At 39.6% G+C, this 14,265-nt stretch overlaps 1 protein-coding gene across 2 annotated transcripts in view; it reads right to left on the bottom strand.

The window, feature by feature from the left end:
• Nucleotides 1–4,817: 4,817 nt before the first annotated feature.
• The window catches only part of adarb2 (adenosine deaminase RNA specific B2 (inactive)), a 155,125-nt gene continuing 145,677 nt past the window's right edge, over nucleotides 4,818–14,265 (bottom strand). For both annotated transcript variants that reach the window (XM_084033743.1, XM_084033744.1), the window contains 2 exons: nucleotides 9,899–10,080; nucleotides 4,818–8,251 (listed from right to left, as the gene is read on the bottom strand). In XM_084033743.1, the coding sequence (XP_083889869.1) occupies nucleotides 8,075–8,251; nucleotides 9,899–10,080 (359 nt within the window). In that variant the 3' untranslated portion in view covers nucleotides 4,818–8,074. The remainder of the gene's footprint in view (nucleotides 8,252–9,898; nucleotides 10,081–14,265) is intronic.

The following is a 14,265-nucleotide window of genomic DNA, read 5'->3' as shown; positions in this document are numbered from 1 at the left end:
CGACATACTACACTATGACTTTTTCATGACTTTATTCTACATACAATACTATGACTATTTATGATGTTTTTCAACATACTATACTATGACTTTTTAAGACTGTTGACATACAAATTGAATAAAAATTTACAAATAGTCATAGTATTGTATGTCAGAAAAAGTCATAATGTAGTATGTCAAAAAAAGCCATTAATGTATGTCGAAAAAAGTCATAGAAAAGTCATAGTATAGTATGTCGAACAATGTCATAAATAGTCATATTATGTTGGAAAAATGTCATAGAAAGTCATAGTATAGTATGTCGAAACAAGTCATATTATGTTGGAAAATGTCATAGAAAGTCAAAGTATAGTTTGTCGAAAAATGTCATAGTATAGTATGTCGAAAAAAGTCAGTATAGTATGTCGAAAAAGTCATAGTATAGTTTGTCGAAAAAAAAATCATAGTATAGGATGTCGAAAAAAGTCATAGTATAGTATGTCGAAAAAAATCATAGGAAAGTATGTCTTAAAAAGTCATAGTATAGTATGTCGAAAAAAGTCATAGTATAGTTTGTCGAAAAAAGTCATAGTATATTATGTCGAAACAAGTCAGTATAGTTTGTCGAAAAAAGTCATAGTATAGTATGTCGAAAAAAATCATAGGAAAGTATCTTAAAAATTCATAGTATAGTATGTCGAAAAAAGTCATAGTATAGTATGTCGAGAAAAGTCATAGTATGTATGTCGAAAAAAGTAAGTATAGTCTTAAAAAGTCATAGTATAGTCTTAAAAAGTCATAGTATAGTATGTCTTAAAAAGTCATAGTATATGATGTCGAAAAAAGTCATAGTATAGTATGTCGAAAAAAGTCATAGTATAGGATGTCGAAAAAGTCATAGTATAGCCTTAAAAAGCCATAGTATAGTATGTCGAAAAAAGTCATAGTATAGTTTGTCTTAAAAAGTCATAGTATGTATGTCGAAAAAAGTAAGTATAGTCTTAAAAAGTCATAGTATAGTCTTAAAAAGTCATAGTATAGTATGTCTTAAAAAGCCATAGTATAGTATGTCGGAAAAAAGTCATAGTACAGGATGTCGAAAAAGTCATAGTATAGTATGTCGAAAAAAGTAATAGTATAGTATGTCTTAAAAAGTCATAGTATAGCCTTAAAAAGTAATAGTATAGTACCGGTATGTCGAAAAAAAAGTCATAGTATAGTTTGTCTTAAAAAGTCATAGTATAGTATGTCGAAAAAAGTCATAGTATAGGATGTCGAAAAAAAGTCATAGTATAGTATGTCTAAAAAAGTCATAGTATAGTTTGTCGAAAAAAGTCATGGTATAGTATGTCGAAAAAAGTCATAGTATAGGATGTCGAAAAAGTCATAGTATAGTTTGTCGAAAAAAGTCATAGCATAGTATGTCGAAAAAAGTCATAGTATAGTCTTAAAAAGTCATAGTATAGTATGTCTTAAAAAGTCATAGTATAGTATGTCGGAAAAAAGTCATAGTATAGGATGTCGAAAAAGTCATAGTATAGTATGTCGAAAAAAGTAATAGTATAGTATGTCTTAAAAAGTCATAGTATAGCCTTAAAAAGTAATAGTATAGTATGTCGAAAAAAAAAGTCATAGTATAGTTTGTCTTAAAAAGTCATAGTATAGTATGTCGAAAAAAGTCATAGTATAGGATGTCGAAAAAAGTTATAGTATAGTATGTCGAAAAAAGTCATAGTATAGGATGTCGAAAAAGTCATAGTATAGTATGTCGAAAAAAGTCATAGTATAGGATGTCGAAAAAGTCATAGTATAGTTTGTCGAAAAAAGTCATGGTATAGTATGTCGAAAAAAGTCATAGTATAGGATGTCGAAAAAGTCATAGTATAGTTTGTCGAAAAAAGTCATAGCATAGTATGTTGAAAAAAGTCATAGTATAGGATGTCGAAAAAGTCATAGTATAGTTTGTCGAAAAAAGTCATGGGATAGTATGTCGAAAAAAGTCATAGTATAGGATGTCGAAAAAGTCATGGTATAGTATGTCTTAAAAAGTCATAGTATAGGATGTTGAAAAAGTCATAGTATAGTATGTCTTAAAAAGTCATAGTATAGCCTTAAAAAGTCATAGTATAGTATGTCTTTAAAAGTCATAGCATAGTATGTCGAAAAAAGTCATAGTATAGTTTGTCTTAAAAAGTCATAGTATAGTATGTCGAAAAAAGTCATAGTATAGTATGTCGAAAAAAGTCATAGTATAGTATGTCTTAAAAAGTCATAGTATAGTTTGTCTTAAAAAGTCATAGTATAGTATGTCGAAAAAAGTCATAGTATAGCCTTAAAAAGTCATAGTATAGTATGTCGAAAAAAGTCATAGTATAGCCTTAAAAAGTCATAGTATAGTATGTCTTTAAAAGTCATAGCATAGTATGTCGAAAAAAGTCATAGTATATTTTGTCTTAAAAAGTCATAGTATAGTATGTCGAAAAAAGTCATAGTATATTATGTCAAAAAAAGTAGGTATAGTCTTAAAAAGTCATAGTATAGTATGTCTTAAAAAGTCATAGTATAGTATGTCGAAAAAAGTCATAGTATAGTATGTCTTAAAAAGTCATAGTATAGTTTGTCTTAAAAAGTCATAGTATAGTATGTTGAAAAAAGTCATAGTATATTATGTCAAAAAAAGTAGGTATAGTCTTAAAAAGTCATAGTATATTATGTCTTGAAAAGTCATAGTATAGTCTTAAAAAGTCATAGTATAGTTTGTCTTAAGTCATAGTATAGTATGTCTTAAAAAGTCATAGTATTGTCATAAAAAGTCAAAGTATGTTGAAAAATGTCAAAGAAAGTCATATAGTATAGTACGTCAAAAAAAGTCATGAATAAGTCTGAAAAAGTAATTAAAAAGTCATAGTATATTGTCAAAAAAGCCATAATCTGTCATAATATACTGTATATATGTTAAATATAAATTAAATCTTAAAGTCATCATACAAGCAACCTTCATCACATTGTCATTTCATACATTTGGGCATCAATGCATCAGTATTTATTAAAATTATTTATAGTATAATTTGACATAATATCAGTCACAATGGTAATTTTTTCGCAGAGCCAGTACGTTTACTTGTTATTATTTACTTTTAATAAATAAAAATATGGACTCAAGGTTGAACTGATTTGAATTTGGTGATCAGAGTTGTAAACTGCAACTTGATTTGGGCCTACAACCAAAATATGGCGACTCTTTTATGACATACTACACAAGAATTTTCTTTGAACATACTATATGACGTACTTATGACATACTATACAATCACTTTTTACAACACACTATACTATGAATGAACTTTTTACTGAGAGATACTGTACTTTGACATATCTTTTGTTGGTAAACTTTACTATAACTTTTTTTGACACACTATAATATGACCCATATAATAACTGAATAATTTACTTTACTTAACAATCATGCTGTCTGAAATACGTACCTCTCAGTCAAGTTCAATGCAGACTGACCAGAAATTAACCAGTATATTCACTAATCGACCAGTAGATGGTGCAATAACAAAAACTAACGCTCTCCAATAGAGTACCAATAGAGGTGCAGGAATGAGTTAGCATTTTTGCACTTCCATCTCCCTCATCTCAAATTCAAATGCTTTTTAAAAATAAGTGTTATGTTGGCCGATTGTGATTAAAATTGTATTCCACAATATAAAATATGTCAGTTGATACTCCTGTTGAGAATTTGGATGCTTTTAAGTGTCTTTGAAAAAGGCTGTTGCTAACAATAGGCTAAGAGACTACGAAATGTCACCACATGACCCTCGTGTGACCGTGGTGTAGTTTATAGCCTAACATTAGATCTTCAGTTCAGAATCCTTAAAAATGAAAGGGGTGTTAATTTGTGAGGATTATCTTACTGGACAAAATGTGCAGGTACCTTAAAATGTATTTGTCACAGGGCATATTTTCTGCAATCATCCAAAATCCAATGGAAAATCCCACTGACTTTTTGTTGAAGGAACCAGTGCGATGTTAACTTCCGTAATTGGCCTACATATGTCATCTCTGCAACACTCCATATCAAGAAGAATTGTGGAAACAGCTGAACAAATGGGGGATTTTGGTTAAATAATTTCTCCTGCTCTGTCAGTTAAAGAAACATCACTTTGTCAAGATCAGAGCCGTGTTGTGTCGTGCACCCGGAACGCTTGGAGGTTAGCACTTGGGAATTTCAAGCGGGAAAGCTCCAACCTCCAAGTCGTCTGGAATGCAGCATAAGCCTGGATGTTGAAATAGTGTCATACTTAGTGTATTATGGCTCTTAGATTTCATTGAGTAACAGCTTGACACTGGAGGAGAGAATATTCTGTGGAGTTTTACCTCTCTGTCCTCGTCCATTAGATTATAGCTGGCTGGCCGTGACCAGCCACTGGAGCAAATTGTCAATTATGATGTTTATTGTAGAGCACACTGTCGACTCCATATCCTTAGGGGGGAGAGCGAATGCTGCTGAGGAGGCATACCTCGAGCCACTCCTCTCCTCTCTCCCTCTTCCTCCAAGCTAATTTGGTGGCTGGTCTGTGTGACACCTGCCACCGAGCAAAATAGAGATAACCATTTCCCCGTGGATTTCCCCTGGGACACATAGAAGGAGGGAGGCCTCTTTAATATTTGCTGGCCATAGACAGGTGGAAATGGCCCAATATCAGTGCTCATTATTTTATTTTTGTGTATTTGCAATGAGACAAATGTAATATTATACATTAATGTTCTCACATCAAAATATGATTAATCAAAAACTATCAATACAAAGTAAAATTACAAGATTTTGTGGTTTTATTCACATATACAGTACAAACATTCACTTTTTGTTACTGAAGTGCAATTTACAGACCTTAGCAGCAATTCTTCATATAGTTTAATTTACATGATAATTAGACATTTTAGGATCTCTTTCACATCATTCTCAACATCTTTTATACATGTTTTATACATATGTACACTCTTTGATACAGTATTGCCATTCAGACATGCCTTATATTTAATGTCTCTCAAAATAAATCTGTAAATCTGTTTTCATGGCTAATACAGCCATCGTGAAACATGGTGTGAAGCAATGAGGGGTGTTGTTACCTCTGTTGACAAACCTTGTCAAGTCTGGAGTTATGGATTCTAGGCTGACAACGACTCAACCAATAAAAATCTGCAGTACATGTACAAAAACACTAAACCTCTGTCTGATACACACAGATGAGATTTGTACAAAATCAGATCAAACACGGAATCAGACAATATGAGTTCCTGATAACAAGGGCAGAGATCAACAGGGGCGGAGACAACACATTTCTGCCAAAGGGCCCCCGTTTGGGTTAATCCAGCTTTGCCACTAACACACAGAGAAGTAAATGACTACCAGAATGTTAATCTTGTCATGATGAAAAAGACTTTACGTCAAGGTGAAATGGAAAATGCTTTTTTAAAAAAAAAAAAAAAACCTTTCAGATCACATCCCCGGTCATATTGTGAACTGATTTAATAATATATGCAAAAGAAAATTACAAAAAATAAATGTCTTCATATTTCTGTATCAAAATCCAATATTTTTTTCTTCCTGTGAAACAAATTATGACGTGTGCTTTCATCAGCCAGTACCAACCAATTTAAATGAATAATATCATAATATGTAACTTTAGTGACAATATGTGTGTGGAGCCACAGTACAGCTCTGTATCATGCTAAATCCTAAGCCTGCCCACTTTTTAGCGGTCCAATCAAATGCATAGGATTTGATTTAAATCCGTCTGGTAACTGCACTAAAATATTCAGTTTCAGTAGGGAATACTCACAGTAGAGGAAAGAAGTTTGTTTACTTCAAATGACATGCAAACCATCATAGGACATACTTCAACATTTTAGTGCTGTCATCTTTGACAGGCAGACCTACCATACCTATTTACTGTTAGGGGGAACTCAGAGACGCTTTTCTTACTCAGCGATGAGGCCTTACAAGAACAGAGACCATTCAGAAAGAACGGTTTCGAGACATCTCTATATTCGTTTTTGGATTTTATCTCACTGGTTTCAATCTGGCTGGCTTCATTTACAAAAGGGTAACGTGAAATACTTCACTGAACCACTCAGGATTCGAAAACATTTAATTCAGAATGTGATCACGGTTGGTGGGCTGTTTGGTAACTGTCAATCAAATCCCAACACACCACACCGCCCACACAGAGCCGCCATGAAGCAGAGCAACAGCAAGCAGCAACTGAACTTCAACTCTCGCTCCAGCACTCACAATAATGTAATCTTATAGAGAAAAATAAACCAATATAAGTTTTCAGGGGCTTTAAAAATGGCGTAAAACAATTAATATCCAATTGCACAACTATGCTACATCATACAGCAATACTGGCCAATATCCTGGACCTATTAAAGAGTAAAATCAGTAAAACAGTAGCCTAGTGAATGAGAAGCTAGATGCCTTCACTAAGACCTTCACTGAAGTTCAATCGGCCAACATTTGGTCTGGTTCTGTATCCTCACTGGAGCACATAGTGCTGCCAGAACAGTGGGAGCAGGTCGGGGACGCAACAACAGAAAAGCACCACTAGATGTCACTCTCACTACTTACATTTAACTGTAACGCCTCCCTCGAAAATGCTTGAAGAGAATACGGCAATGGCAGAACAACACAGTCATGATCACAATGAAGATCAACACTTAACTGGATAACAAAACAAAAACACAACACACGTGTGTATGTTTACATCATGAAATATGTCGAGACTAAGAAAAAGTGTGCGTTACAAATGTACAGTGATCAGGGACGTCCATGTTCACCTTGTTGATTTTTAATCTTTACTCGATACATGAGGGTTTTTTTATGTGTGTGAAAAAAGGGTGTTTCAAAATAAAATACCACCTCGCTGGCGGTGAGAGGGTGTGGGTTTAGAAAAACTTTTCTCCACCGTGATCATTATCCGTTCAGGGCGGTCATGACCACAGAGAGAAAACACAAGTCGATCAACAAGCTTCTATTCAGATGCAAAGAAACGTGTTCCTGCAGGCTGAATACTGGGGTGAAGAGACAGAAAGAGAAAGGAAATGAAATTAGTCTGAAAGAGAAGGAAAACCACCACTCCTCCCTCCATCACCACCTCCACCTGTAGTTAGCCACGCTGTAATGGCTGCGTTTATGTACCTCAATTCTTCTCCGTCTCTCTACGCAGTGAAGTTGGGAGAGAAAAAAAAAAAAGAGGGTGTATTAACCTGTCATCGTGTCGTGTTAACCTCCGCCACGCTTGAAAGGCGGAGGGGTGGAGGAGGGGCGGGAGGGGTAGACGCAAGCAAAGAATAAAAAAAGAGGAGGTGAGCGAAAAAGGAGGAGGACGGGAGAAAATGGAACGAGGGCAAAGGGGGAGAGATGGCGACAAGAGGAGGAGGAAGTCAGGAGTCAAAGGGTGAGTCAGAGAGGGAGAACAAAGATAGAAATGAGAAAAGGAAGGTGAGGCGGCTGAAGCAATGGTGTGTCCTTCTCTTTTTCTCACTCTTCCCTTCCTCTTCCTCTATCACCCGTCACCCTGACAGGGCCGGTAATTGGACGTGGACCTCTCTCTCTCTCTCTCTCTCTCTCTCTCTCTCCCCCATGGCTCGACTCCTCAGCGGGAGCCTTGGGGCCCAGAAATAGCTGATGACAAGATAGCGGCTGCCTTTCATTCTGCTCAAGGTTACCCCACCCTTCCTTGACAGCCGAAGAGGGGGTATTTAGGTGTGTGTGTGTGTGTTTGCTTAAATGTGTGTGTGTGTTTGTGCGTTTAAAGAAAGGCAAGTCAAAGAAAGGGTCCATCTTTAAATGTCCGTTTTCTTTTCAGCCTGTCCAGTTGTCCTGGACACACACACACACACACACACACACACACGGTGGTAATAGCCTTGAGTTTAGAGGTTGCACTGGTAAACAGGTATGAAGTTGTGAAGCAGGATGTTGTTAAAGAGCATGGAGTCATCTTACCCTAAAAAAATAAAGGTTAAACAAACACACACACTGTCTCTCTCTCTCACACACACACAGATACACACACACACTTCCTCAGACCGACAGCAGGAACTGTTCCTGTTCAGGTGGCTTCTTGACCCAGGTACCGAGGCCTGTTTCCTGCAGAGATCTGAACCACTGCTGCTTCACTGTCTGGTAGGGACGCGCCGCCATCTTGGCCTCGCAGTACATGAGCTGGCGGTCCTCGGAGCCAGAAACATGGATCCCCGACTGAAGAGGGCGAGCAGGCGAGGGAAAAAGAGACAAGACAGAGAAAGAGAGCAATTGGGAGTCAGATTAAAACGACACAGAAACAGACATGAAGATAGGAAGTGAAAACAGAGAGGGGAATAAAGTCGGGGCAGAGAGGCTAAAGGTTTCATGAAGGGGGGAGAGAGAAGAAGAGCGAGCAAAACAAAACGAATGAGCCGGCACAAATGCATTTGGGTGGGGCTGCGATGTGGCGGGGAGGTGGGGGGCTTCAACAGCTGTGTAATCTCCCCATTTAAATTTCACAAGCAATTGAACATTCTCTGTGCTTTTTGTGCATTCCCATTGTCGCGAGGGGAAACAATGAAGATCTGCGGAGAGACAAGTGGGGAGAGAGAGAGCGGGAGAGCAAAAGTTTCTTTTGGAGATTAGTGCGACTGCTCTTGCGTGGCCCTTATATACGGCGCGCGGGGAGCACTTAGGGCGGGGGCCTCCTCCAGTACTTCTCCAAATAATTATGGTTTCATAGTCATTATGCTTTAACGGCCGCCATTTGGCGACGCAGGCGCTGTCTGTTACATAAAGTTTCAGAATGGAAAGTGAAAGTGCAGCGTGTCTGTGTGCTGACATTAAAGATCCGAGCTGCCAGTTTTTGATAAGCCGCATAGAGAGCAGATGTTGCCGGGTCGACAAATTTATCAGTGGCAGGGAGGAAATTCCACACATCCTCCACAGAGCGCTCACCTGCAGCCACAGCTCCGCTCTGTGACTCTGATTTTAATAACATGTGTCTGTGCTTTTTAACCGAGTGGCTGTTGGCATGCATCCTCCACAGTTAATGTTGCTGCATTACCGTGTGTGTGTGTGTGTGTGTGTGTGTGCATATTGTTTTTTGACACCATCTGAGTGGTACTTCTTGCTTTTCCAGCAGAGGAGCGTTTACAGGGAAGTACGAGTAGAGCAGAGTGGTGAGACAGATAGTCATTCATATGAAAATGTGACTATTGTCCCGGCTCAGATTAATTAAATAGTACATCATAATATTTTTTTCGGGCAAATAAAAGATAGGCGGAAGGTGTTTTTTAATTAACATTTCAATTGGTGGAACATTTTCACAGCAGATATTCCGACATAACAAGCAAAGCACGTTGTAATTAATAATATTAATAATAGCTTTATTCCATTGAGTTGTGCTGATGCTCTTTGTATTCTGCAAGCTGGTATCCTTAAATGGAACAGCTATTATTAATGTTACACCATTTCCCAAAAGTCAATATTTTGACCACTGGAAATTCCCATTTCCTGTTAATATGTCCTCAATGTACACGCAGGAATAACCTGTTGGAATAAACACTGTTATGGCCATAGTTTAATAGATTAATAGTTTAATCTCTCTTGTTTCTGAGGCACATCACTGTTTAGGGTTGAACCAACATCTTTAGTTTAGACTGCAATGTTTGTTTCCATCTCTCCATCCCTCATTATATTATATAATAAAGGCAAAGATGAATAATAAATGGCTGTAAATACGACCATTCCCATGACCCATAACATTGTCTATGTATTTCTCAAAAGCCTAAAATACAATTGTATTAAGTATTCCTCTCTAGCTCCTCTCTCCCCACTGATCATTTAGCTGAGCCCATTGTTCCCTCTGAATGTACTCACCTTGCGGTAAAGTCTGTTCCAGCGGGTGAACAGGACGTGCTTGCAGAGACGAGAGGGCGTCCCCGAGTCCCGTCTCCGTCCGGTGGCCGTGTTGACCACCTCCAACTGTGCGTCACCCAGAGTCCAGTTGACACTCACACACGAGGCCTTCCCCGGCTGCTGATACTCGGCACTGCTCAGCCCTAGAGACAGCAGCACAGGGCGAGAGATGGACTTTAGGTGGGTTTAACCTCCATTCCATTCAAGGGGATCTCCCCATTGGTGATCAGAATTGTCTAAAAAGCATAAAACAAAACATTTCATAAATGCACATAGGAGTGAAACAAGTACAGGACTGGAAATTTGCAATTTCCTGTAAAGAGAAATCCACTTTGTTGTTTCGCTTAACCTTCAATCCCCCTTACCTCACTCTCCCTGAGGCTAATGGCTGACAAAGTTTTGCAGTGCTGCAAAAAGCCAAGTCAACCTGGGCCTGAAACTGCATGGCTGTTATGCAGCTTTGATTTGGCCTCAGAGAGAGAGAGGGGGTGGGGGGGTTGGACGGGAGGGCTATTGAGCATGTAAGCGACGTGTTCCTGCCTTTGTGTGGATGCTTGTCTGCTCTTGAGTTGCAGCAGTTGACGTGTCTGAGTGTTGCCAGCTATGTACACCGTAAACATTATCTCCAGTCACAAAGACGAAACCCTCCCATACACTGCTCTCTCTCAGTCTCTCTTTCTCTCTGTGAAATAATTAGCATCGCTAGCAAAGCACACAAAGCGCTCAGTGGAGGACGGAGAACGTGCGACAGAGGCAGAGGGAAAGTGGAGGTGACTGAGAATTAGCTGCCTGCATCGAGAGCGCAGGTGTCGGCCGAGGTGCCGGTGCCGGAAACAGAGCTGAAAACCTAGTGAGAACAAACGAAGGCTCAGGGTAGAAAGCAGGGCACTGTGGGTTTGTCATAGAAGCCAGTTTACCAGTGCACTCTGGGTAACGAAACCTTGAAATGTGAGTCTTAATGGTAAGAACTGCTGCACCTCATACTGCTCAGGGATGAAGTGAGGGAACTGACTTGCCAGAAGTTTCCAGGCGTGATAAAGATGTTTTTATCAGGGACAAAGCAAAAATAAATCACTGTTGCAACACGCACCAACGTAAGCCAAAAGCTAAGCTAAGCTAAGCTAAGCTAACCAGTTTCTGTATGTCCAGTAGGTCCATATTTAGAATGAGAGCGATATCTATCCGATCATCTAAGGCTTGGCCAGCAAAAAAGCACATTTCCAAAAAAGTGGAACTATTAAATAATCATATTAAATGACTTCTAGACAGGAGCTCATCTGTTTGCCGCGGTAGGTCGGAGAGGATATATCTGACGTGTTCATTTTGAATTACAGCACAATATGTTGTGCTGTGTTTTGTCACATATTTACTCGTTGTTGACAATGGGGGAAATGCCAACAGTGCCAGAGACATACTCAACATGTAGCATCTGGGCTGCTTGAACATTATATTCACTCAAAATCTGCAACACCATCTTCAGAAAGGAGCCGCCGCCTCGCATCCCCCCCCACCGACTTCCAACCCAGTTATTTATTATATCTTGCAATGTTAAAGGTACCGATACAGAACACCAGCAGACAGATTCTGAACAACAGCTGCCTCTGATCTCACCGTCTGACAGACAGCTTGTTATAGCACAATACCTGATGTACAATACCACAATACATGCCTGCAGATCATCTCCCTCCTTGCCGCACTCATTTTCCCCGTCTTCACTCTTCCATTCACCAATCTCAGTTCTGCTTTTCTGTAGCTCCTTAGAGCTGGAATGAATTGCCTGCCACAGTAATAATCCTCCAAGTCTCTTATTACCCATCTTTTCTCTCTTGTGGAGACGCACCTCTTTGAACAAAAGAGCCTGCGATCCATCCTGCCTTTTCCCCCCCTTTCTCTCGCTCCATTCATGGCTCATTTCATCCCTTCAATGGACTTGACTCCTCTATTTCTGTAATAGCCAATTTGATTTTTCCCTCATTGAAGACTTGATCAATTTCTCTTCTTGGAAGTGTTTGGCAGACATGAAAGAGGCAGAATTAGAGCCTTTGGTTATGGGATTCATAAATGTACAGTAAACATGCCTGCCACCACTAAATATGGGGCTTCTATAGAGCCAGACTACAGCAGAGCCTGTGTGTTTATGTGTACACATTGCATCTATATTGCATGTCTGTAGTCCTGCAGGGCTTGCAAATGTGCTCCTGTGGAGAAGCAGCAGCGTGAAGCAACAGGTTTGTGTAAAGATGGTCTTCTTACATGTTTTTGTAAGGTCCTGTTATTAAGAAGGCAGATATGCTGAAATGTTGCTGGTTCAAATCTTTGTATTTGCCTTCTATAGAAGTTTACCCACAACTGCTTCAATCAATCACACATACATACAATACGTATGCTCCTTAAAACAGGTGTGCAGCTCTCCAACATAATGGTATAAAACTAACGGGTACTTTCAACAACCAAGCCCAGTCCTTTTAAGAGTTGGACTGGTATGTTTGTGTTGGCGATGTAGACAAATATTACATCCTATAATATTGTCGATGCAACCATCCATCGTACAAAACCACAAGGTCTACCTTTATACTTTGCACTGTTTTTGTTCAGTCTTGGGCAGAAATGCATTACTTAGTAACATATGTTTTTAGCAAGTAGAATTAGGGGTTATAACTTGAATTTTCAAAAATGGGAACAAAGCAAGGTGTAGCTTTAACGAGCATGTATCCTCAATTAACCGCAAAGCAGGTGGTGAAAAACACTTAATCATGTTTTCCTGCATCGGCTTCTTCTTATCCCAAAGCCCTGCCACGTTTTTTTGTTGTTCACGCTGCGGTGGAAGTGAACAGCAGGATGAGAGTGAAGGACGAGTCGGCCCATCGATGTGTTTGGCCCTCGGGGTTCAGGTGTAGCTGCTTTGGCTGGGCGTGATAAGAGCGGGCCCTGCGATCCCTGGGAATTTCCTCCAGGGGTGTTGCTTTTAAATAACCCTGGACACACAATAGCCGGGGAGCTCATCAGAGCCAATAAAAGGATGGGGGAGGAGATGAGAGGGGGGGCAGGTACGCACACGGACATCTGAACGCAACTGAAGCCCTCTTTTTCTTTATTCCCCTCCTGCCTTGCTGTCTCCCTCTCTTCCCCTCAGCCTGTCTCTCTCTCTCCCTCTGTCTCCCTTCAGATTGAATGGCTGTCTGATAAGGGCTGTGATTACATTGATTTAGTGTAGGGCCATCTCCTCAGTCTGTCCATCTTCCTTCCTCTCCTCTTTCTCCTTCGCCCCCCCCTACCCTTCAACAGACTGTATCTACTCGAGCTACTGCAGGTGCAAACATCTGAAAGTTTGCAATGTGTGGACACACAGAAAACACATCATTGTGAGGCGTGTCAGAGGGGAGGGCAGAACATTTGCAGGAGGAGGCCACCTCTGTTTTGAGTATGTCGGATGTCTGAAGGTAAAGGGCAGCTGTATATCATTTGTCAACACAATAAAAGAAATCCCTCAATGCAGCATTGTTCTTGAAAACAGATTTTAAAAACAAGTTTGTTACTGCAAGGGTTTATCATAGTAAGAGTGAATAACATTATATTATAAGTAAGTATGATTGGTGAACAAATGGATCGTACCTGAGCACAATTCTCCAAATATTAACGGCGGCCTGTAATATCTAAAACCCTAAAAATCCATTCCGGACAATTTAAATGACTCCATTCAGAAAGCCATTGAACAAATCGTGAGAAATGCTCGCCAAGGCCGTGGTCGGAGGATTCAATGATAAATCTGTCCCAAACTATCATCACCAGAGGACAATTCAGTACATTTATCAATCTTGATGAGGATAGGCCTCACAAAATATTCATCCTCATGGCACCCAATTACCCGGAGCAGCGCCCTGCGACGCAAAGAGCTCCTATGCCCTTCAAGAAGTATACTTGAGGCCTGATAACAGTGTGGCAGACGTGGAGAATGTATCAGATGTATCCATCGTGAGATGTTATTATACATATATGCTGGTGCCTAATATGTGATTGTCAAGTCTTTGTTCTCATCAGTGATCCCTAGAAACAAAATGTGCCCTACATCTCTCAGCCACTCTGACTGGCCTAGATCTGAAGTGATGGCTGATGCAGTTTCTACAAGTTGGGTGTCATTCTGATCCTCTCCCAGCATTCATCTTAGGCTACAAACGAAAGCCTCGGGTCTCAGTGGAGCCCTGGAGGCAGACGTGCCAGACGACTTCATAGCTAATGCCTGTCTGTCTGGCACAATGTAACTGTAGAGAGGCAGGGGTACATACGTATGTGTGTGTGATGGGGGGGGTTTATATGTCTGATCTGTTGTG

This window comes from Eutrigla gurnardus (assembly GCF_963514095.1).
Source record: "Eutrigla gurnardus genome assembly, chromosome: 18".
In the NCBI taxonomy this organism is placed as follows: Eukaryota; Metazoa; Chordata; class Actinopteri; order Perciformes; family Triglidae; genus Eutrigla; species Eutrigla gurnardus.
This window is presented reverse-complemented; position numbering and strand designations above follow the sequence as displayed.